This window comes from Pseudophryne corroboree, chromosome 4 (genome assembly GCF_028390025.1).
Source record: "Pseudophryne corroboree isolate aPseCor3 chromosome 4, aPseCor3.hap2, whole genome shotgun sequence".
NCBI lineage: Eukaryota > Metazoa > Chordata > Amphibia > Anura > Myobatrachidae > Pseudophryne > Pseudophryne corroboree.
In genome coordinates, this window is record NC_086447.1 from 871,608,213 (window position 1) to 871,633,638 (window position 25,426).

Consider the following 25,426-nt stretch of genomic DNA (forward strand, 5'->3'; position numbering starts at 1 on the left):
TGTACGGTTACATCCTTCCTGGCTTTGATCAGGGTAGGGATGATTTCATCCGGAATGCCTTTTTCCTTCAGGATCCGGCGTTCAACCGCCATGCCGTCAAACGCAGCCGCGGTAAGTCTTGGAACAGACAGGGTCCCTGCTGGAGCAGGTCCTTTCTGGTCTAGTTTTTTGTTGAGGCGGGACGCCATCATGTCCACCTTTGGTTTTTCCCAACGGTTCACAATCATGTGGAAGACTTCTGGGTGAAGTCCCCACTCTCCCGGGTGGAGGTCGTGTCTGCTGAGGAAGTCTGCTTCCCAGTTGTCCACTCCCGGAATGAACACTGCTGACAGTGCTATCACATGATTTTCCGCCCAGCGAAGAATCCTTGCAACTTCTGTCATTGCCCTCCTGCTTCTTGTGCCGCCCTGTCTGTTTACGTGGGCGACTGCCGTGATGTTGTCTGACTGGATCAGCACCGGCTGACCTTGAAGCAGAGGTCTTGCTAGGCTTAGAGCATTGTAGATGGCCCTTAGCTCCAGGATATTTATGTGAAGTGATGTCTCCAGGCTTGACCACAAGCCCTGGAAATTTCTTCCCTGTGTGACTGCTCCCCAGCCTCTCAGGCTGGCATCCGTGGTCACCAGGACCCAGTCCTGAATGCCGAATCTGCGGCCCTCTAGAAGATGAGCACTCTGCAACCACCACAGGAGGGACACCCTTGTCCTTGGTGACAAGATTATCCGCTGATGCATCTGAAGATGCGACCCGGACCATTTGTCTAGCAGATCCCACTGGAAGGTTCTTGCGTGGAATCTGCCGAATGGGATTGCTTCGTAAGAAGCCACCATCTTTCCCAGGACCCTTGTGCATTGATGCACTGAGACTTGGCCTGGTTTTAGGAGATTTCTGACTAGTTCGGATAACTCCCTGGCTTTCTCCTCCGGGAGAAACACCTTTTTCTGGACTGTGTCCAGGATCATCCTTAGGAATAGAAGTCGTGTCGTCGGGATCAGCTGCGATTTTGGGATATTGAGAATCCAACCGTGCTGGCGCAGCACTATCTGAGATAGTGCTACTCCGATTTCCAACTGTTCCCTGGATCTTGCCCTTATCAGGAGATCGTCCAAGTAAGGGATAACTAAAACTCCCTTCCTTCGAAGGAGTATCATCATTTCGGCCATTACCTTGGTAAAGACCCGGGGTGCCGTGGACAATCCAAACGGCAGCGTCTGAAACTGATAGTGACAGTTCTGTACCACAAACCTGAGGTACCCTTGGTGAGAAGGGTAAATTGGGACATGTAGGTAAGCATCTTTGATGTCCAGAGACACCATATAGTCCCCTTCTTCCAGGTTTGCAATCACTGCTCTGAGTGACTCCATCTTGAATTTGAACCTTTGTATGTAAGTGTTCAAGGATTTTAGGTTTAAAATTGGTCTCACCGAGCCGTCCGGCTTCGGTACCACAAATAGTGTGGAATAGTACCCCTTTCCCTGTTGTAGGAGGGGTACCTTGATTATCACCTGCTGGGAATATAGCTTGTGAATGGCTTCCAATACTGCCTCCCTGTCTGAGGGAGACGTCGGTAAAGCAGACTTTAGAAAACGGCGAGGGGGAGACGTCTCGAATTCCAATTTGTACCCCTGAGATACCACCTGAAGGATCCAGGGGTCCACTTGCGAGTGGGCCCACTGCGCACTGAACTTCTTGAGACGGGCCCCCACCGTGCCTGAGTCCGCTTGTAAAGCCCCAGCGTCATGCTGAGGACTTTGCGGAGGCGGGAGAGGGCTTTTGTTCCTGGGAACTGGCTGTTTGTTGCAGCCTTTTTCCTCTCCCTCTGCCACGGGGCAGAAATGAGGCGCCTTTTGCCTGCTTGCCCTTATGGGGCCGAAAGGACTGCGCCTGATAATACGGCGTCTTCTTAGGTTGAGAAGCTACCTGGGGTAAAAATGTGGATTTTCCAGCAGTTGCCGTGGCTACCAGGTCTGATAGACCTACCCCACATAACTCCTCCCCCTTATAAGGCAATACTTCCATGTGCCTTTTAGAATCCGCATCACCTGACCACTGCCGCGTCCATAAACCTCTTCTTGCAGAAATGGACAGCGCGCTAACTCTTGATGCCAGTCGGCAAATATCCCTCTGTGCATCACGCATATATAGAAATGCATCCTTCAAATGCTCTATAGTCAGTAATATACTGTCCCTATCTAGGGTATCAATATTTTCAGTCAGGGAATCCGACCAAGCCACCCCAGCACTGCACATCCAGGCTGAGGCGATTGCTGGTCGCAGTATAACACCCGTGTGAGTGTATATACATTTTAGGATATTCTCCAGCTTTCTATCGGCAGGTTCCTTTAGGGCGGCCGTATCAGGAGAGGGTAGTGCTACCTGTTTAGACAAGCGTGTGAGCGCTTTATCCACCCTAGGGGGTGTTTCCCAACGTGCCCTATCCTCTGGCGGGAAAGGGTACGATGCCAATAACCTTTTAGGAATTATCAGTTTTTTATCGGGGGAAACCCACGCCTCATCACACACTTCATTTAATTCCTCGGATACAGGAAAAACTACAGGCACTTTTTTCTCACCAAACATAATACCCTTTTTAGTGGTACTTGTATTATCAGAGATATGCAATACATTTTTCATTGCTTCAATCATGTAACGTGTGGCCCTAGTGGAAGTCACGTTTGTCTCCTCATCATCGACACTGGAGTCAGTATCCGTGTCTGTCATTTGAGGTAACGGGCGTTTTAAAGCCCCTGATGGCGTTTGAGACCCCTGGACAGGCACAAGCTGAGTAGCCGGCTGTCTCATGTCGTCAACTGTCTGTCGTAAAGAGCTGACATTGTCACGCAATTCCTTCCATAAGCTCATCCACTCAGGTGTCGACTCCCTAGGGGGTGACAACTCTATAATAGGCAATTGCTCCGCCTCCATCTCATTTTCCTCCTCAAACATGTCGACACAATCGTACCGACACACACACAGGGAATGCTCTGATAGAGGACAGGACCCCACTAGCCCTTTGGGGAGACAGAGGGAGAGTATGCCAGCACACACCAGAGCGCTATATATAGACAGGAATACCACTATAAAATGTGCTTTTCCCTTTATAGCTGCTGTTAGTATCAAAACTGCGCCAAATTAGTGCCCCCCTCTCTTTTTTACCCTTTTCTGTAGTGCAGGACTGCAGGGGAGAGTCAGGGAGACGTCCTTCCAGCGGAGCTGTGATGGAAAATGGCGCCCGTGTGCTGAGGAGATAGGCTCCGCCCCCTTCTCGGCGGCCTTTTCTCCCGCTTTTTGGTGAGTTCTGGCAGGGGTTAAAATACATCCATATAGCCCTGGGGGTTATATGTGGTGTATTTATGCCAGCCAAGGTGTTTACATTGCTGCTCAGGGCGCCCCCCCCTAGCGCCCTGCACCCTCAGTGACCGAAGTGTGAAGTGTGCCTGAGTAACAATGGCGCACAGCTGCAGTGCTGTGCGCTACCTTGTTGAAGACTGATGTCTTCTGCCGCCGATTTTTCCGGACCTTCTTGCTTCTGGCTCTGTAAGGGGGCCGGCGGCGCGGCTCTGGGACCGAGCTCAGAGGCTGGGCCTTTGTTCGGTCCCTCTGGAGCTAATGGTGTCCAGTAGCCTAAGAAGCCCAAGCTGGCTGCAAGCAGGCAGGTTCGCTTCTTCTCCCCTTAGTCCCTCGATGCAGTGAGCCTGTTGCCAGCAGGTCTCACTGAAAATAAAAAACCTAAAACTAAACTTTCACTAAGAAGCTCAGGAGAGCCCCTAGTGTGCACCCTTCTCGGCCGGGCACAAAAATCTAACTGAGGCTTGGAGGAGGGTCATAGGGGGAGGAGCCAGTGCACACCAGGTAGTCCTAAAGCTTTACTTTTGTGCCCAGTCTCCTGCGGAGCCGCTATTCCCCATGGTCCTTACGGAGTTCCCAGCATCCACTAGGACGTCAGAGAAAATGGCTAAAAGAAATCGTGTACTGACATCCGAACACATGACAGAGCTTCTGGGTGGTCTCTAACAAATAATATTAATATTTAGCTTAAAATGTGGAAATTTTAGGAACAATCAAAAAATCCCCCAAATAATAAATAAGGAGCACTAGGCAAGAAATGGTTAACTGCACTCCCAGCCTTCATAACCGATAAAATAGATATATCATTTTAAACTGCTCCAGTCCCAGAATAAGTCATCTGCAACCAATGTCCCCTGTTGTTGGCCACAAATAATAGGAAGAGTTTGGCAGCAGTAGGAACCTGATTTTTTTTTTCTTCAGCTTTAAAAATATAAAAGAAAAAAAACAAATGAGGTTAAGTAGGTTGATCATTAAATGTGTTCCTGTTATAAAATTTATTTCCAGGTTTTCGCTGTATGCCAAGTGGTGGAAGTATGTTATTCACCGATCCTTCCAAGATGCCATAAGTTCTTCCGATCAGGATTCAGCAACCAGCGGCGGGGCCCCCAGCTCTGTGCTGAAACTCCTGGGATGAGTGCAGAAAGTAATGTATAGAAAAAAAAGCAATATTGACATCATCTGTCCTAACGCTTATGTCACTGGCAGTTCTACCATGAAGTACGGCAGTTATTGACCTTTTCCGTCCCAGTGCAGACAACACTTGGTTCCCCATACTAATGGCAGCACCAGCTGGTGTGGAATGTCTCAATAGTGAATTTCATGATTGACCCCATAGGGGGAAGAAGAGACCGAAGCTGTAGGAAGATCAGAGACCAGCTTGCTTTTCCTTGTAGTGAGCCGGTATCCACCAGACAAAAAGGAACAACTTGAGGCAAGAGGTCACACGAGCCCCCTTAACGCTTCCTCGAGCTGATGTCCCTCCGAATAACAGGACTATCGATTACGGCTGAAACAAGGATGTCAGAGCCTCGTCACAGCTGCCCAGGATTGGGTCACTGTCCGGCTTCGGTTTAGTTTTTTTCTGGAACAAAGAGGGTAGGTTCCGGATGTGAACTTCTTTCCGAAACTGCTCCCCTAGAGGTTTCTATAGTGAGAAGAGAAAAGTCACCATTAAAGGTTGCACAAGAACAACATTGAAGATATTTTATTTTCAAGTAAACAGAAATTAAAAGCTTAAGAGGACGTGGCACCAGCAGTGAAGACGTGGCACCAGCAGAGAATGGTTACCTGGTGTACACAGCTGGACAGAGCTCTTGCTCTGCTACAAAATCAATGGGGATAATTGGTGGAGAGAATACAGATGCACTGCTCAGGACAGTACTTAGCCAACCTCCTCCACCCACTTTGGAAACCTGTATCTTAACAACCAAAGCAGGATGTAGTATTTTTCATATTCTGTATATAAAACAATATCAGGCGAAAAGTACAGTATTCACAGTAGCTTGTAATTCATGTAGGAATTAAGAAGGGGGGATGGGACGGGACATTTAATAGACTGTACTAGATAAATGACAGTTAACAGCTAATGGGTTACTTTGGGTAACGTCTAAACTTCATCACTCTCAAGGAATGATACCCCCTAAGTATGTTTTGTATCTTCATGACCCAGATTTCCCTCACCCCGACACAGCCAGAGAGCAGCCGCTTGAACATCTTCCGCTTCTGTGGCTGTTTATCAACGGTGGTGAGAAGTTGCGAGTCAAACATCTCTAAAGAGCCACTCTTGATCTCAGGAACTTGCTCCATCATCGTCCGCAGCTCCGGATATCGTGGACGCTTTGAAGAATGAGGACATAGATGAGGAACAATGTACTAAACATTACTATTCATTAAGAAAAGCTTCAGTTGATTTTAATAACAGCACCCCCTGTCTTACTGCTCTGTAAAGCAGAGGAGGCGTCTTCTCCATAATGACCACAGGCGGAGCGGTTATATTGGTATGTGTGGCTATTTCAGATTATTTATCAAGCAAAACAGCAGAACCATTACTACCAAACAGATTTTTTTCTTTTTTGGTGCAAAATGCCGGTAAGTTCTACTGAATGTCTACAGAAAAAAACAAATTATAGAATCTAATACATTGTACTATAAAAAAGCAGACACCGAAATCATTGCTTCCATAACTGAACGGTATCTGGAGTCACTTTAATTCTTACTAGAGCTTCGTAGATTTGGAAAGCCAGGTTATTCAGGTGAGAATTACAGTCCTCATTCTGACCATGTGTCTGAAGGCCACCCAGAACATAGCTGTAGAAACCGACAACCGCTTCGGCACGCAGGGGACGAGAGATCACCTGGTGAGAGGAGAGAGAGGCACTGATTTTGTAACCAGTTTATGGGGAGGTCGAAGCATTTAACACAATTTGGGGAAAGGGTAGCAGGCAAAAGAAGAGGGCAGCAAGACATGGCATGTAGCGAGGCGAAGAACGCCAGGTGGCATGTGCTGCAAGGCGACACATGGCAGGTGGGGAGGACGGCAAGGAAGACACAGAAAACAGGGTTGGAGATAGATCCTCTGACACAGGAGCAGGGGATGAGGGTAATCACAGGAGTCTGGACATACAGTACCTGTTTCAGTAGAGGCCAGCAGAGATGAAAGACCACCTTGCGACAGGTAGGGGTATCCTTCCAGGTCAGCGAGCTGTAGGCACTAACCAGTAATGCCGTGGACACCACCTTAAACAAAACATGTGTGAATAATAAAACAAAAATTACTTTAAGTTGAAAATATAAAAAGCTTTTTGGGCTGCAGTAGCATCCCTCTGTTCAGTGCACCTGCTTTGCTGCAGGCACTAACTACAACTAAAAACGGAATTGCCTGTGCCAGGAGGCGGGGTTATAGAGGAGGGAAGCCGTGCATCTTGGGATACGCTGAAAGCTTTAACTGTTTGGTGCCCTGATTCCTGATCCACCACTACACCCCGATGTTTCCCCGTGGAAACCCTATGTACTCTGCTAGAGAAATAATGTTTCAACCACAACTGAATGATCCCAGTCCATTGAGGTGCAGGATAATAACCTGAGCAATGTGGGTAATCAGGATATATGATGACCGCCAATGGCCTGTGTGCCACTCTGCACTAGGGACAGAAGAGGTGGCTCGCATCCACTGTGGTGATCTCGGCTGAGTTATCCTGCCTCTGGCTACTCCCATCACAAAGCAGAGTCACACCAATTATTCCAACCTCCTGACACAGCCTTATTGACCTAGGCTGAAGAGTTTGATGGGGGCCCAAGCTGAGGTGTTTGTGGTCTTAAGGAAGTCCACAATTTCCCTATCAGCTCTACCCACTAAGATAAGTGTTCAGAATATGAATGGTGTTGGGGTTAGAAAGCACCTTAGACAGGAATTCCCTGCTCACTGTATCTGCACTAGAACAAAGATAGAGGTATTGCAATCAGGGTGATACCAGAAACCATCAATCAGGTTTAATCCATGCCTCAACAAGCAGTTCCTCTGCTGGAGTAGTAGATGGAAACATCAATGCTGGCATATTCTGTCCATCAGTATACGGACTGCTTGCCAGGATACAAACCAAAATCTGTTCCTAATGATCAAATCCTCCATCAACTCTGCACTCATCTATCACTGGGGTGGGGTCTTGCTATTTTCCCAAGTGCATTATTGCACCCATCAATTTGTAGAACTACTAAGACCTTCACTCACCTCATTTGACATAAGAAACTTTCCAAGTTCGGATAACTCCAATGAGCCGACTGAGGTAGCATCCAGGACCATCATCTCTTCATCTGGAGGAGAGAAAACAAATTGGGGGTGGTACAGGTAAGGGACAATGGGAGGATGTGAGGAGAGAAGATACTTAGAGTGGGCCACTCACTCAGTCAGGTCGACAGGGGGAGTCAAACGCGTGAGTCAACACTCAGGATTGTGGAGAGGGAGAGGATAGGTGTTGGCACACACCCAGGCAGGGAGAGAGGGAGCAGTAGATGAGCAGGTACACACCCAGAAAAGGTGAGAGTGATGGAGGGCATATGGGTACACACACAGGACAGACGAGAGGGAAAGGCAGGCAAGTGGGCACCCACCTAGACAGGGCAGAAGGTATAAGCAGACATGTGGGCACACACCTAGACAGGGCAGAAGGTATAAGCAGACATGTGGGCACACACCTAGGCAGAGTGAAAGGGGGAGAGGCAGGCATGTGGGTACACACAGAGGAAAGGAAAGAGGGAAAGGCAGACTCATGGTCACATTCCCAGGAAGGCAGGAAGGAATGGCAGACATCTAAGCAGGGGGAAATGCAGGTGTATGGGCACAAAGTAAAAATATACACAACAGCGGCTCCTCTTACCCTCATCGTTCTGTGCTGCGCTATTCATACCATCCACTCCTGCATTTGATGTGCTGTGATCTACTTTCTTCTTTTCTATGCAGCAAACAACTACAAATACAAAAGAACAGTCATATTGCCAGAAGGAGAAGATCTTCTTCTCTGATGGAAAGATTGTGTAGACCAGAGTCAATGAACATAAGGGAACAGTGCTCACTTATTAAATCCACCAGCTCTCTGGTCAGCAGTCGCACCAGTTCAATCTCCAGTATCTCCGTAGTTTCTGTACTGAGCTCTGTGTAATCGTCCCCGCTGCAAAGGCAAAAGCAGTGTCTCAGAGTCCTGGAATATCCCCTGACATGGCAGCAGTAACATCAGTCCCACTCCTACACTGACCAAAGCCAAATCATTAAATCAGCCCCAGAAACCTAATCTGTTGGGGCAGAAGACCAACTCCTATAGCTCAAATACTATGCCCGGCTAACGCACACCAGCCTCGGGCACCGTGCCCAGCTTACGGACACCAACCTCGGGCACCCTGCCCAGCTTACGGACACCAACCTCGGGTACCGTGCCCGGCTCACGCACACGGACCCTCAGGCACCATGTCTGGCTCATGCACATGGACCCTCAGGCACCTTGCCTGGCTCATGCACATGGACCCTCAGGCACCTTGCCTGGCTCATGCACATGGACCTTCTCAGGCACCATGCCTGGCTCATGCACATGGACCTTCTCAGGCACCATGCCTGGCTCATGCACATGGACCTTCTAAGGCACCATGCCTGGCTCATGCACATGGACCCTCAGGCACCTTGTCTGGCTCATGCACATGGACCCTCAGGCACCTTGCCTGGCTCATGCACACGGACCCTCAGGCACCACGTCTGGCTCATGCACATGGACCCTCAGGCACCTTGCCTGGCTCATGCACATGGACCCTCAGGAACTTGCCTGGCTCATGCACATGGACCCTCAGGCACCTTGCCTGGCTCATGCACATGGACCCTCAGGCACCACATCTGGATCATGCACATGGACCCTCAGGCACCACATCTGGATCATGCACATGGACCCTCAGGCACCACATCTGGATCATGCACATGGACCCTTAGGCACCACGTCTGGCTCATGCACATGGACCCGTCACCATGCTCACAGACCCTGGCCTGAACAATCCAACGTTTGCTATATACTGGAGAGCTCAACCTGACTACAAGTGAAACCGTAGCTTATACCCATCATTCAGCTGCTGTGAAGAACTCACCTCCACTTCTGTGACAGTCTCTGCAATACAAAGACAAAAACATTAGCATGAAAGAAATAATGAGTTGTCAGCAGAACAGACGCATCCCTGACCCCATTTCCAATGACCGCCATGAGTTATGGCATCTATGAAAGCGTAAAAAACTGGAATAAGGATTTCACAAATTTGGGACAGAATTCACAGACTTCTTAACTCAATGATGGAAGCTGGGGTCTCTAAAGACCCTCAGGCTTTACTCCTTTGTTACACACCTCAAAACATGTGAAGACATTCCATGAAACTGGCCTCTCATTATCAGCCGCAAAATTTGTAAGAAGGTCCCACTGGAAACAGAAACACTCTCCCATTGCAGCAGTCAAGAACCGCATTAGTTACATCGCAGGCATGGAAGAGATTACCTATTGTTTACATGACTAACCTTTGCCACGGTGCGGGCCGCCTGCCTTATTGGAGAGTGCCGCTCATGCTCCCTCCCGTCATAATAGCTCCTCCACGCTCTCCAGTGAGGCCAACATCCCTTCCCCAGCTGTTATCACCTGTGGTATGATCCCTGTCTGCTTCTTTCCCCCTCTATTTTTTCACTGTAAGCTGATTGGCAAGGTTATAATTTTCCCATTTGTGTTTATACATTCCCCTCATGAAAACAGACCCACTATCAGGCCTCTACTCCATTTTCAGACGGTCTTAAAAGGCCATGCAGTGCACCTAAAATGGCTGCCTCACCTGGATACTTTGTGGGTAGGGTAAAAAAAAAAAAAAACCCTGCAAGTGGTGACCCAAAATGGCTGCCACTCCTTTAGTATTATCTCCATGGTCTCTGTATTTAGTGCAAATCTAAAAATCTTAATCTTTACTATGAAATCTAAACCTCTGTATCATGGTCATATTATCAGTCAAGCGCCTTGAGTACTATTGGAAAAGAGGTTATCACCACCAAGGGGGGAATTCAATTAGAAGAGAATAAACATGGCAATTTTTCCTGATGTTTATCCTGTATTTTTTTTTTTTTTTGCGGGCTATCTAATTTGGCCACTCGGGAAAAAAAAAAGTTCTCTCCCGAAAACGCACGTTAATTTTCGAGGCTGTTTTCGGGGATGTTTCTCGGCACATGTCGGCTTATCGGGGATAACTGAAGAGCCCTGGGCGAGACAATTACCCTAGGGTTGCCACCTCATCCCTTTAATTCTGGACACATTAAATTACACAGGTTCTGTGGCTGATTACAACCAGGTGAAATGGAGTCTTGAAGTCAGCCAGCCACAGAACCTGTGTAATTAATATGTGCCCAGAATTAAAGGGATGAGGTGGCAACCCTAAATTACCCACGGGTCACTGGCCGTTAGTAATTTAATCCTTCCCCCCCTAAATCTCTACGAGCTTGGAGTGACAACTTATTCATGGGGCAGACTAGATGGGCCAAGTGGTTCTTATCTGCAGTAAAATTCTATGTTTCTATGTGCTACCTTCATAGAACCTATAGGTGGCGAAATTATCAAGGCAGGTAAGATATGACTAATTTAGAGTTCCAGAAAATAGGACATGCCTAGAAACGCCAGGATATATGTAAATGACCAGTCACTGTAATGTTCACAGTTAGACATCCTCTCCATCTGTCTAGGTAAAAACTTCTGAGGGGAAAGCAGGTAAAGGATTGTATTCCAGTAGGACGTGGTGGTACATATATGAATAGTAATAAGACGCACTGACCCAGAGGCAGCACATTACCTGGTGTAGGAAATTCAGGAGAGGCCCCAAAATCGGGCACAAGAGCATTTCGTACTTCTCAGGTGGACAAGAGAGGACAAACGGCTTTACAAATGAACGTAAATGAACCAATTAAGGAGATAAAACACTGCTGGAAGGTTCCTGCAAGACAATTCACCCCCTTCCCTCCAGCTGGCTTCATTTTGCTGTAATCCCAACCTGTTTCTCCATCCTACCGCACTATTCTCCCCCATCTCAGCAGCCAACCCACCCCCAAAACACTGCATCCTCTGCTCCCTGATAACAGCCGCTCTCACCCATCTCACAGCCCCCACCCAGACATTACATCCCCTGCTACCTGATGACAGCCGCTCTCCCCCACCCAGTTACCAAATCCCCTGCCCTCAAGATTCTTACTATACCCCAACACTTCCCTGCACTCCTACCCAGGCAGATACCCCCCATACACAGACACCACCATCTCTGGAGGTTCTGAAAAAGATATGTAACAGGGCTTTCAGGCGGAAGTCAGGCACATTGTTCAGGTTGCAGAAGATTGAGTTAAACAGGAGGGTCTCCAAATCAGGAATAGAATAGAAATCCAGCAGAAATGATGGCCCAAGGTTCCCCAGGATGTGATAGCTGAAACGAGGATATATTTGTGTTTTACCAGTAAGAGATATATTGAGAGCCAGCTCTCATATCTTCATACACAATATCAACATATAGAATTACTCACCAGTTGTCAGACATAGAGCAGAAAAAGGCCTGTAATCTCTCCTGTGTGCTCTTATATACAGGGATATCATACGTATCCAGGAGAGGCTGAATCATCCCTGCAACATCAACTCAAGGTCAGTGGGAGCAGCACATGCAGCGATTTGGAGGAGAGGATACAAATGCCATTTACACTATGAATAGAAGACTAACTTTGGCCTCATATGGGTCAATTCTGACCTTCAAAGTGAGCGACTAGATAATTTTCCACACTGACCACACATGTGAGTGGCCAAGAGGATGATTCCAGTCAATTGGCTCAACCAGAGGTCAGACGTGGGTTTGGTACAGGTCCATACACCTGGTAATAGCGGCCATCTGCTGCCTACACTAACACACACTCGCCTAACAAAGGCGCAGCCTGCGGCCAGCATAACAGGTCAGTACACCATGGGGTAAATTTACTAAGATGGGAGTTCTTTTTAAGATGGGATGTTGCCCATAGCAACCAGATTCCAGGTATTATCTTCTAGAAGGTGCTAGATAAATGAGAAGTAGAAGCTGATTGGTTGCTATGGGCAACATCCCATCTTAAATAGAACTCCCATCTTAGTAAATTTACCCCATGCGCCCAGTGGCAACTTCCTTTTAGGCTTCCAGAAATACAAAGTAGGTTGTATATCAGGGTAGCAGGATTAGGGGACGATCAAGGATCAAGGGTGTATATAGCTGGAGCTAGGGTAAGTGTCTGGGGAGCAGGAGATGAGGGTGAAGGATCAGGGGGTGTATATAGCTGGGGTATGTGTCAGGGGAGCAGGAGATGAGGTTGAAGGATCAGGGGATGTTTAGAACTGGGGTAGGTGTCTGGGGAGCAGGAAAGGAGGGTGAAGGATCAGGGGGTGTCTATAGCTGGGGTATGTGTCAGGGAAGCAGGAGATGAGGGTGAAGGATCAGGGGGTGTATATAGCTGGGGTATGTGTCAGGGGAGCAGGAGATGAGGTTGAAGGATCAGGGGATGTTTAGAACTGGGGTATGTGTCAGGGGAGCAGGAGATGAGGGTGAAGGATCAGGGGGTGGTATATAGCTGAGGTGTCAGGGGAGCAGGAGATGAGGGTGAAGGATCAGGGGGTGGTATATAGCTGGGGTATGTGTCTGGGGAGCAGGAGATGAGGGTGAAGGATCAGGGGGTGTATATAGCTGGGGTATGTGTCTGGGGAGCAGGAGATGAGGGTGAAGGATCAGGGGGTGTATATAGCTGGGGTATGCGTCAGGGGAGCAGGAGATGAGGGTGAAGGATCAGGGGGTGTATATAGCTGGGGTATGTGTCTGGGGTATATGTCAGGGGAGCAGGAGATGAGGTGGAGAGGTGTATATAGCTGGGGTATGTGCCAGGGGAGCAGCAGATGAGGGTGGAGTGGGAGGGGTGTATCAACATTGAGCTGGGGTATGTGTCAGAACAGCAGGAGATGGGATATTGGTAACTGGTGTTAGGATATGAGGCTAGCTGAAGTTACATAGTTAGTGAGGTTGAAAAGAGGCAAAATGCCCATCGGGTTCAACCTGTATTTTGTATCCTGTATCGGGGGTGTATATAACTGCTGTTGGGTTATATATCAGGGGAGTAGGAGAAGAAACATGGATGTACATAGCTGCAGCTGGGATATGCATCAGGGTAGCAGAAGGTGATGATGATGAAGGATCAGGAGGTGTATATACACAGAGTTGGGGTATACATCAGGGATGTCAGAGATAGGCTATATATAGCTGGAGGTTGAGTATATGTAAATAATCGGTGAGCAAGAGAAGAATCATGTGTATATACTGTATTTGAAAATAGGGATCAAGAGAAGAGGGGGAAGGTGGAAACGCAGTTGGTTGTTATTCACCCCCATCCTCACATGCTACACCTCTTACCCAAGATGCTCTTCTTCGATCCATCAAGCATGTCCAAACATTTGGCGTAGTGATCCCCCATCGTCTGCATGATATCTGGCAAGAACAGATTGTTTTGTGTCCTACAAAGAGAAGACAGGACAGCGGCGATCAGCTATAGGAAAATGTGGCTGATCGAGGAAAACTTGAGTTCACCATCCCTACTGCGTATCTGCAAAACTCACCTGACCAGGGACAAGAGGGTGTCCATAAACTTCAGCACCAGCTCGCTGCAAGGGTTACGGCAGATGGGAGTCCCAGCAGGAGTATAACCAACAACAAATCCTCCAGATTTCGCCTCGGTAGGGTCACTGGGGCAGCGCACTCGCCTCACCACTGCATCGATGACGTGCAAGGAGAAACTCAACTGTGTGATGCAAAAGCAGCATGATTACCAGGGAGAACGCGTCGCCAGCTCTCCGCCACAAACGCTGCATTAGGAAAAGACGAAACTAACCTGAGAGCGCCTCATCTGACACAGATCGTCCTCTTCCTGGGTACCTCTCAGGACTTCCCGTCCAATGTAAGAAATTAGTTCATCCGGGGAGGAGACTGCTCTGTGAATGAGGCAGACAAAAAACGACAGACTTTTTAATATCATAGGAAACCCCCAGCCATAGGCGTGCGCAGGGGGGTTGCCTGGTGTGCACAGGCACCCCCTAATGTCCGGCAATCCAATCTCACATGCCTGATGCAGCGATAGCCAAGCAGGCTGATTACTGTCCCCTCTGCGTTGCACCCTGCCAGGACTGCATTACTGACTGGACGCCAGGGTTAATCAAGGGTGCCACTGCCACCGGCTTTCAAACTCCCAGCTCCACCTCAATGTACAAAAACAGCGTGATGGGACGTGATGACATCATGCTGCTTGCACGCCCACCTCTCTCCTTCTATTCTATGCCAACGCCAGCCACTGATGAGGAGCAGAATGCAGCCAGCGTTCCTCTTAGAAAGACAAATTCAATACTGGCAGGCGGTCGGCAGCAGCATTGACACATAACGTGTTTTTTCAGCAGCAGTAACTAGTCTGCGACTGTCAGTGTCAGTGAGTGACTGCAGCTTGCATGGGAAAGAGAGGGGGAGCCAGACCAGGCTGAGGAGGAGCAGTGTAATTGCAGTGAGTGCCATCAGGGGTGTTTGTTTGGTGCACATCACAACATCTAACAATGCATCTGCTTTACTAGGATTGGTACAAGGGTGGGTATTTTATATTACGTTGACAGTCAATAGATGGCGGTAGACACGCCCAGAAGGCGGTGCTAGACACACCCCTCCAACAGTGCACCCCCTAATAAAATGTGCTGCACATGCCTATGCCCCCAGCGGTAGTTAACCTTGGACCCCAACTCCCAATCTCCTAGGAACAAGGTGGAAGAGAACTCTGTGGACTGGATGCTTTCCCCCCCCAAAAAAACAGTGAAATACCCCAACAGAGGGAATTACTTATTAGAATAGAGCTACAGATTTTGGGGGTAATTCCAAGTTGATTGCAGCAGGACATTTTTTACCAGTTGGGCAAAACCATGTGCACTGTAGGGGGGGCAGATATAACATTTGCAGAGAGAGTTAGATTTGGGTGGGTTATTTTGTTTCTGTGCAGGGTAAATACTGGCTGCTTTATTTTACACTGCAATTTAGATTGCAGATTGAACACACCACACCCAAATCTAACTCTCTCTGCACATGTTATATCTGCCCCCCCTGCAGTGCACATGGTTTTGCCCAACTGCTAAAAAATTTCCTGCTGCGATCAACTTGGAATTACCCCCTTTAAGCTCCAATACATGACTTCAGATCGCTCAGAGTTTATATTTAATCCTCTCTCCAGACAGCCCCTGTGTAATGTGCCCAGATCTACACACAGCGGCTTATATAGAGTTCAGAAACATCACAATGTTTCTCCTTCATCCACTAGGGGCCACTGGAGCGTAGTTACAATGGGGAAATAGTAGGCAGTAATTGGGAGCTAGCACTTTAAAATTCTCACTGTGGCTAGCTCCTCCCCTACTATCTCCCCTCCAAGCCAGTCTTAGTTTAGTGCCCGAGGTAGCTGGTTCACTTGGGTTTAGCTGAAGAATTTTTTCTTTTTTCTTTATTATTTTATTTTTCTTTCATACACACACAGACTGGCAGCTCTGCCACTGCCAGTCTGCACCGCGGGAGCTGCCGGCGGGGTCCCATCGCAGCTGCGTGCGGCTCGGGATGGGCCCCGGCTGAGGGAGACACTGAGCTCTCCTGAGTTGGCCGGACACCGCTGCGTGCGGCATGTGTTGGGGCCGCTCAACCAGCAGAAGATTCCGGCAGCATGGCAGCGGTAAGTCTCAAAAGTGGCCGGACACCGCTGCGTGCGGCGCGTGTCGGGGCCGCTCGGTCAAGCAAAACACCGCTGAGCACGACGGAAGCGGTGAGTACAATCTCCCCACCTCCAGACTGATGTATGATTTAATATGTGCAAGGGCTCCCTTATAAGGCTGCAGTGCATCAGGGCGCACTTACTAATCTCCATTATGTGGGGGGGCGGAGCTTCAGCCAGCTCTGTAAGCGGGCTCAGCGCTCTTCACTCCCCGGCTGCAGCATACAGGCAGCCGGGTGATACATTTACACTCCCCGGCCGCAGCATACACACTTACAGGCAGCCGGGTGATACAGGGGCGGAGCTAACTCCCGCTCCGTTCGGCGGGCTCAGGCTCTCCGCTCCCTGGCCGCACACCGCTCCCTGGCCGCAGCATACAGGCGGCCAGGGGATACATGGGCGCTTTCCGTTTACTATACAGCGGATTTGAATTTGGCGCCGAAGCGGGGGGGGGGGGGGGGGGGGGGGAGAGCTAACCTCCGCTCTGTACGGCGGCCTCTCTCCGCTCCCCGGCCGCTGCAGCATGACGAGTCGCCGCTCCACAGTCCCCCGCTCCCCGGGCCGCTGAAAGCTCCTTTCCTCTCCTGGCTGTGCAGGGAGGATTCTTTACATGTATAAGGTATGAGGGGGGGGGGGGGGGGGGTGAAGCTTATTCCCGCTTTACTCAGCGGACTCCCCGGCGGCGGCTCTCAGCTCTCATTGGCTCTAGGCAACAGATCCTGTCTCTGGGGTTTTTAGCTTTTCTGTGCATTGTGCTGCTGAAATATTGGTTATATCTTGCTTTCGCTACATTCCTCCCTGCAGGGGAGTCCTCTGCCCGGCATTTCATACATTTAGATCAGGAAACCTGCTCTATTACAGGAGCTGGGACTGTGCAGTATTTCTTTACCCTACAAATACACAGTATTTATCTACCCTATTGGGTTCACATAGACAGTATTTACCAACCGGTTGGGTTCACTGTGGTGTGTGTGTATATATATATATATATATGTTTGTATATATATTTAAGTGTGTGTGGGTATGTATACAGATAAATGCATACAATACCATATATAGGGGATAAAACAAACACTTCCGCAATGTTTTCTACTAACAAAATACCCCACCTTGCCACATAACATTTTCCCCCATCTTTTCTCACAGGCTAGTCACCATTTTGAAAAGCCAGCGGAACCTCCGAGAAACATCTGGTGCACCTAAATTAGTGGTACACTACATACAGGGCGGGGTGTTGCCTTCCCTTTATTATTCCTTGGTGTCACTAGTTACTAATGCTATTTGTAATTTGGGGAATGTGTGTAAGGCATCAGACAAATAGCGCTGTAGCTCAGTACGCTAGTAGCGGGTATCTGAACAGGGGTTTGAATCCAAACAGAAAGAAAAAAAAACTTTAAGGGGAGCTCCTATAGCCTATGGCTAAGACTCCTGTCCCACAGCGCAGCGCTACTGGTTCAGGTCTCCGCTGCTCCAGAAAGTTTATTTGAATCGTGTCGGTCACACATTATAGTGCAGACCTTACATAGGGCTGTGTTTATTTAACCCACCTTTTCTCCTTTCGTTTGTCTCACCTGGGATAGTCAAAGAATTCCCTCTTAGGTGTGAAGTATGCGGTGGAGCCATCTGCTTAGCCCTCCACGCACCTGCAGGACACTCCTGTTTGAACAGCTCAGATTATGCAGGTAATGTCACTGGTAACCAGAGACCTTGTACGTCATTTCACCTCTCCAGGTTTCTAAAGGAACCTTGCTAACCTTCCATGTTACAATACTGATGATGTCTGTTTTCTGTGGAGTCTGAACCAGTGTCTCAGAATATCCAGGTGCATTATACAGCAGTTCGTCTGATACTGCAGGTAAAGGAGGCGGACACGTCAAGTCCATCAGGGTTCGGCGCCGATGACGAAATGACAGAGACTGGTCCAGTTTCGGATGAGCTGGGCAGGCTCCGGTAGACGGCCGGCAGACACCCGTATACACAATTTCAGGTATCAAACAATGTTTGTTTTCCTATCCTTTCCCCGCAAGCGGCAGGAAATGGTATCAGTACCTCTCCAGGGTATACCCCTCGATGTATCGCCGGTCCAACAAGCTGCCATTTTCCTGAGGCAACCTTGCTCAGGGATCCATCGAAGACACATATACGGCAGCGGGGTTCTACCTTGTCCGGAGCAGGTAGGTTGTGGAACAATTGTCCTCTAGGTTACAGGATGCTTCGCATCAGGATCAATTGATACTTTGGTACGGGTCAGAATCACGATTCTGCTTTATGTTCTTTGGAGGTCTCCACGTCTGCAGACTCGGAACCTGCATTTTCGCTTGGGCTGTCTTAACCAGACGACCTCTGGGGCTGCGACAGTGACAGGTGAACATGAAATCCTACGGGGCAGATGGTTTAGGGAAAGGAACTTTCTGAAGGATTTCTTGAACCATTGGAGGTAAGTCCACTTTGCTTTCTCCTACTACTGCCCCAGCTCCAAGACAGACCTTTACCGGTCTTTCCTTTAGATTTTTCCGTGCCCTTTCAAGCTTTCGACTCCACACGGGCGATATCTCCGTCGCCAGGGGATCTCAGGGCAAAAAGCTTAAGCAGAGGTTCAACATCCTCGGTCCAGTCTGATTTTACATCATCCTATACACACACTACAGGTCAGACTTTCCTACCACCTGGAGGGTCCCAGGGTAGACGCATGTCGGTGGGAGAAGGCTTGGGCGCTTACAGACTAGATTTTGGAGTACAACCGTCTCAGGAGTCCCTCGGCAGGGGTCGGCCGATTTACGATGACAAGAGAGTCATACTGCAGGCGGCGCTCCATATGCTTCCATATCTGTTTTTCACATATCATTTGAATCGGGACAGTTCTCAGGCCTTTGTTTTCTTTTCACGTTCCGAAGCCAGTTGGCTCGGCCAGGCCTATTCTGGCCTTAGAATCCTTTCAGTCTGTGATTGCTAGTTTGAACAAGAAAGGGAGTTTTACATGTCCCTTGTCTTCAGGGATGCCTGTTTACTGATTTCCGTTGGGTTTCCTCATCGGGCTTTTCTCAGAGTCGCATTACAGGATTCTCATTTTCACTGTCAGTCCTTTCCTTTCGGTCTCTCTTCCGCTCCCACAGGGTTCAGGAAGATCACAGAATAACTCTTTTTCAAGGGCAGGAGGTGACGTTGGTTCCCTAATGGGACAATCTACTGCTACTATCCCACTCTGTAAATTAGGTGGCTTCTGAATATCCGGAGGATCCAGGAGCTTCTGGTTCGACACAGATCCAATTTATGCTCCTCGTAGACGTTTTCTCAACACGGTCCGTCAGAGGATTTTTCCTTCCTCGGCACCAGGGACTCTATTTCTTCAGTCAAGTTGCGACGCAGTGAGTGGTCGCCTACATTCCCCTCTGAGCGGGGGACAACAATCTTCTTTCCAGGTCAAGCCACCAGGTCAGTCTCCCGGGTGAGGGAACATTCCTCGGAGTTTTGTCAGCTGGTCTGCTGTGGGCGGAGATTTCGAATCGACCTCAGGGCGTTCTGACTGACTCTTTAACCCTTTACTACTCTCGGACGTAAGCTCTGGCGGCAGTAGCCGAGGATGCCCTCAGGGCTCCTGGGAGTTTCTGGTTATTCTATCCTGCCTCCTTTTCTATTTCTACCTCACTTTCGGTAACACAGGAGGGGAATATGCGTGCTAGTCCTCTCGGTGGCTCTGGTTGGGCCACCCATGACTTGAAGATACGGCTACACCTGTTGTCAGTAGAGGAGCCTTGGCTCCTACCTCGACTGGACTGTCTACTTCAACAGGGTCCTTTTCTTTGTTCAATCTTACACTGGTTTCATTTAACCATGTGACTGTTCACGAGACCTCAGAAGGGAGGAGTTCCCTAGTTCGGTTAGGCCTACTGGGCCCCGATTTCAGAAGTCTGTTACCTCTTCTCGCTTTTGCCACTTTTGGAAAACTGTATGGGACATAATAAGGATAAAAGGGGTTTTCCCCTTCTTTCAGTTACCATTCAGCCGTCATCTTTGGTTTATCTGGGAGGTTTTGCTCCGCTGCGCTTCAAACCACATTGACCTGAATTTTAGGTCTCTGCCTTTTTCGGTTTTCTTCCAAAAGAGATTAGCCTGGCGGCCGTAAGTTCGGGCTCTCTTTCAGGGAGTACTCTATTGGCAACTCCCCCAGCTGAGCTTCAGCCTCAGCGGTCGTTTCTTCCAAAGGGGATGTCCGTTTTTCATATAAATCTGACACTAGTGTTTTTCAGTCCTCTTTGACTGTTGTCAGGGCTCGCCGACTCTCTCTACAGAGGTCTTAGGCTATTCGACGAAGGGTTTTTCTTCTTTGTTCTGTACGATGCTCCCGTACTAAATAGCCGGGGTCCCAGCATATGCTGGGCTGTTGGATACATCTGACCATCAGACGGTCTTCTTGGCGGTTGCTCGGGAGCCTCCGTTTTCCATTTCAGCGCACTTTACGCGCGTTGTGGGACCTTCGTGGGCAGCTGCCCGTGGGGTCTCCATGAATACTTTATGTCGGGCGGCTACTTGGTCGGACCGACATTCGTTTTGTCAAATTCTACAGGTTTGACACTTTTGCGGCCTCTGCATCACAGTTTGTCCGAGCGGTTTTACAGGACTCTCAGCGCTCTCCCACCCGTTTTGGGAGCTCTGGGACGTCCCCATTGTAACTACGCTCCAGTGGCCCCTAGTGGATGAAGGAGAAATCAGGATTTTGGTACTTACCGATAAATCCCTTTCTCCGATTCCACAGGGGCCACTGGACGCCCGCCCAGCGCTGTTCCTCCTTGTTTTTTGCTTAACGGTTTGCAGATCACCATATGACTGCTTGTTGAGTTCGGGCTAGCCGGTTCTTTGTTAGGTTCTGTTCCAGGTTTGGTTTGTGTTATCCTGGTTTACAGGGCTTCATTAACCTCCTCTACCTTACGGTTTGTTTATTCCAGCTCTCCTCGGGCACAGTTTTACGTAGACTGGCTTGGAGGGGAGACAGTAGGGGAGGAGCTAGCCACAGTGTGAGAATTTTAAAGTGCCAGCTCCCAATTACTGCCTACTATTTCCCCATTGTAACTACGCTCCAGTGGCCCCTGTGGAATCTGAGAAAGGGATTTATCGGTGTGACAGGACGGTACCGTACGAAAGCACTCGCCGCTTTCGCGTCCCGTTGGCTGCGCACAGAATGGAAGGTCAAGCCGCACGAGGCCTGACCACATAGGGGATTCCCGCTTACCGTCAGTAACCGCCTGTTACTGACTCCACCCACTGCGCTGTGGGCGGGTTCTCGCTGCCACCACCAAACTCCTAACCTGCCGTGGCGTTTGGAACCACGGTTCTGCTCTGTATGTGCCGATGCACTGCCTTACCACAGCTGTGTGGTGCTGACGAATCCCCACTAGCCACTTGCTAGGCCTCTACCGGTAGCTGGCGGAAGGCGGAGCTTGGAGACGTTAGGTGCTTCCCTGGACAGCCGGAGGACGGGGCTAGGTTTGGCCTAACCCTGTTGGTCACAAGATGAAGCAGTCTTCTTGAGGCAATGATGTTTATTGCTCAATAACCTTTAAAAAGGCTCCTCCCTATTGCTAGGGGCAACAACATACAATCAGATGTTTTCAGCAGAATAAGATGTTACAATACACCATCCTATGTGCCAACTGCCCTCCTTTTATCCCTCTCCAAGACCCCTTACCACAGGGGGTAAGCCCACCCTGTGGTGAACAACCAATCAATGTTTACCCATGAGCTGTGCATGCCTTGGTCTCATGCACAGCTTACATTGTCCCCTATGGACAGTGGGGAGTGGTCGGTCTCCTTTGACTCTCCCATCTTGGAGAATCAGGATACTCCCCAGTGCCGTTCAGTCTGGCTGGGGGAAGTTTTCCCTCCTAAATCTGACTTCCAGAAACCTGCCCGGGACCCAGCCCACTGGCTGCAGCCTGGATTTGGGCTCCAGAGCTGGGCAGCCTGGCTCCCCGGTCCAGGTCTCTTGGCCACTACGGGTGATCTCCATGGAGCTCCAAGAATCCACTCAGCTTGTTTCATAGCTGAGCTGCTTCTCTCTCTCCCTGTGCCCCTTGGAAGTGTGAGGCTGGATGGGAAAGCATTCCGTTTTTGGGGAAAATGTCTGGGAGAATCCATCAGCCTGCACAGCCATGGATTCCCCCCTCCTGGGACACACAACCAAGTAAGTGCAATTTACCTTTAAATACATTACATTTAAATCACACTGTACATGTTATACATTTAAATACACTCTGAGCCTGCACAGGCTCCACATACCTAGGCACTGCAGTGCCTTACAACACACTGTACTTTCTCCTTTAAATATACACTGTCTGGTTTGTGGAATACTGTGTCCTAGCCCTGCAGCCTGGCTGCTAGGGCTCTCTCAGTGCTGGAGGTATGGGGCTGGCTTCCCCCACCCTCCAGCCTGCCACTGGGGTCCAGGGAGCTGGCTCTCCCTGTCCCCCCAGTGTGGCACTACCTTTGTGGCCTCGCCGCACACAGCGGCGCACCCCCCTGTACTGAAGCCCGGCCGCCGTGACTCTGGCTCTGTTGCAGCGCTGAGGTGCCGGGAGCGTAGCTCCCGGACCCCAGCGCTCATCCTCCTGCTCGCCAGCCTAATTGCACCCACGCCGCTAGGGAGCCGGCTAGCCCGGTCCCCCATGAGCGGCGCTGACTTGTGGCCTCGCCGCAGCGTCCGGCGGGGAGCCGGGCTGCGGCGCACCCCCCTCGCTGCCCAGCAGCCCGGGACGTTCGTCCCGGCTGCCGCGGCTGGCCACCTCCAACGGGCTGAGGCGCCGGGAGCAGAGCTCCCGGCCCCCAGCGGCGGCTCTCCCTTCTCCCCGGCGCGCACACTCCAGTGCGCCCGGGGCTGCACCGACCGCTGCCGGGAGCGGAGCTCCCGGACTCCGGCGGTCAGCGGCTGCCCTCTCCCCCGGCGCGCACACTCTGCTGAGCGCGCCGGGGGATGCCCTCACTGCCGTGGTCTCCGGAGGGGTCCGGGACCACGGCACACCATAAAAAGTACATTTTTTAAAACATATTTCTAAATACGGCGCCTAGCGCCCACGGTATTCAAATCTGGCGCCAAGCGCCCATTGTCTTTTGAAATGGCGCCGGGCACTAGGGGTTAACTCTGGCCTAGACAGTTCATCCATAGTGTAGTGGGCCTCTCTTCGTGGGTGCACAATGTTCAAATAGTCCACCTGAAGTCCAAGTTCAAGGCTCCACCACAAAAGTCTGTCCAATTCCCCCAAGGTAGGTTGCAGCCACCTAACCGGTAGGTGGTAAGTCACCACGGTGGGGGGCCGGTTACAAACAAGTGCCACCCACGGTGTCCCAATTGTGGCATACCCCACCTCCCACAATAGCAGTATACTGCTCAACCAGGCCACAGGGTGCTCCTGCCCATATGGCTCTTTCTGGCTCGGTACTGCTCCCAGTCCGTGCAGTGGCGCAATAGTTCGTAACACACAGTCCTGGTCAAGAATGTGCGCCATCAGCACTGGAGCGGGTACCCGAGCCTCCTTCAATGACTGGAATGCCAACTCGCAAGCGGGTGCAAAGTCCACTGACTTGGGAATGCCCTTCCTAGCCATCTCTGTCAAGGGGTTCACTACAGGACTAAAGTCAATGACAACATGTCCGTAGGGCCTTACAGGTTCTAAGGTCAGTACTGGTCTGGGTGATGTGGGTCGGGGACAGCCTCTGGTTGCCTCCACCCCCTCTGGTTTGGGCCTACCCCTGTCTCCTCCCACATGGTGCCCCAGGCACTGCACCTCCGTCATACCTATCTGGCAACTGTCTGCCCTAACGGTCAGACCTGCCCTCCAATCCTCCTCCGTCGACCTATGACTCGGGAAACCTACCCTGTCACCTAGGCCTACTCCTTCCTCCTCGTCCGCTACCTGTGCCACAGTGATGGCGGCCAGACCACCAGCCTCTGGATCCTGTGTGGCATCCACTACAGGGAGGCTGCGTGTCTTCCCCGATCTACGGTGTACAGGTAGGGGACCTGCTATGTCCACAGCAACTTGCTGCAAGGGTTCTCCTATGGGCAGAGGCCCAGAGACAACACAACCGCTGGAGTGCCCCGGCTGCCAACGCATGGCACCAGCCTTACATGTGGTCTGGGCGTCATCCGACATTCCAGACCAGGGTAAGCTCTGTGTCAGGCACTTCAGGGTACGGTCTGCCTCCGGGTTACTGTCCAAAGGGGTTTCGCTGGCAACCGACACCGGTTGCGCAGGAACGTTCCCTGAGGGGACCAGTTGGACACATTCCTTATCTGGTCTATCCCCTCCCACTTTCCTGTCTACCCTGTACCTTAACCCTTCCCGCCAGGTCAAACTTCCCGCCCCAACCCTGTCAAGGCCGCTGCCAGAGTGGCGCCTCATGCCTTTCGGGGATGGGTCAGAGAGTTGAGCCTCCCTAAACTCCTGCCTGTGGCCCTCAATCTCTCCTAAATTGGGACACTCTACAGGGGGATCTAGGTGGGGACTACTAGGGTCAGTCTGGTAGGGGTCAGTCATGGAAAAGTCAGTGTGGTTTCTCATACTCACCGCCGGAGTTGGCAAACCACTTGGGTCAGGAGCATCATTGGGCACCCCCACAGGATCAAACGAGCTGGAACCGACATCCTCTGCGTTGCTAGTGGACGTGGGCATACCAGAGGCAAAAGGCATGCGGGGTCGATGTGCTGATCTAGCCGCTGTAATCTTTTCCTCTGGGCTGGTTGATGCTGTGGTTGGCTGTGCTGGCAGTTGTCTAGCAGCTGTAGTCTTTTCCTCTGGGCTGGGCTGTGCTGGAGTAGCTGATGTCAACGGTGGGTTTGGAACTTGACTCCGGGGAATGGCGCCAACAAACGTAGTGACGATCCCACCACCCAGATCATTTCCTAGGACCACATCAGTTGGGAGACCATCCATGACGGCAACTTCTCGCAACTCTGGTCCAGCTCCCCAGTCCAGGTAGACTCTTGCCATGGGAACCGCTTTCTCTGTTCCTTCTGCCAGGGTGACCGTGGCAGTGCGACCCTGCAATACTGCAGCAGGATCTATAAGGTGGGGGCTCACCACAGTGATTGAGGCCCCAGAGTCTCTTAGGCCTTCTCCCTGCAGGGGTCCCACGTGGACTGGCTGCAGGTGCCTCCACATGTTGTGTAGGGGCTGTTTGGCCATGCAGGTGACTCTCTCCGCAGAGTGCACTTGTCTCTCGCCACACTCCATCGGACTGACTGGAGGGGGAACAGTCTCT

General features: G+C 50.4%; 1 protein-coding gene across 1 annotated transcript in view; it reads right to left on the reverse strand.

Moving 5' to 3' along the window:
- Positions 1 to 4,324: 4,324 nt before the first annotated feature.
- Positions 4,325 to 25,426, reverse strand: part of XPO5 (exportin 5) — a 109,901-nt gene continuing 88,799 nt past the window's right edge. Inside the window, exons 19-32 of the mRNA XM_063918791.1 lie at positions 14,279 to 14,378; positions 14,007 to 14,188; positions 13,804 to 13,904; positions 11,912 to 12,008; positions 11,678 to 11,814; positions 11,194 to 11,291; positions 9,469 to 9,488; positions 8,419 to 8,513; positions 8,223 to 8,312; positions 7,577 to 7,659; positions 6,478 to 6,585; positions 6,066 to 6,203; positions 5,530 to 5,685; positions 4,325 to 4,993 (exon numbers count right to left, since the gene is read on the reverse strand). Of these exons, the coding sequence (XP_063774861.1) occupies positions 4,850 to 4,993; positions 5,530 to 5,685; positions 6,066 to 6,203; positions 6,478 to 6,585; positions 7,577 to 7,659; positions 8,223 to 8,312; positions 8,419 to 8,513; positions 9,469 to 9,488; positions 11,194 to 11,291; positions 11,678 to 11,814; positions 11,912 to 12,008; positions 13,804 to 13,904; positions 14,007 to 14,188; positions 14,279 to 14,378 (1,549 nt within the window). The 3' untranslated portion in view covers positions 4,325 to 4,849. The remainder of the gene's footprint in view (positions 4,994 to 5,529; positions 5,686 to 6,065; positions 6,204 to 6,477; positions 6,586 to 7,576; positions 7,660 to 8,222; positions 8,313 to 8,418; positions 8,514 to 9,468; positions 9,489 to 11,193; positions 11,292 to 11,677; positions 11,815 to 11,911; positions 12,009 to 13,803; positions 13,905 to 14,006; positions 14,189 to 14,278; positions 14,379 to 25,426) is intronic.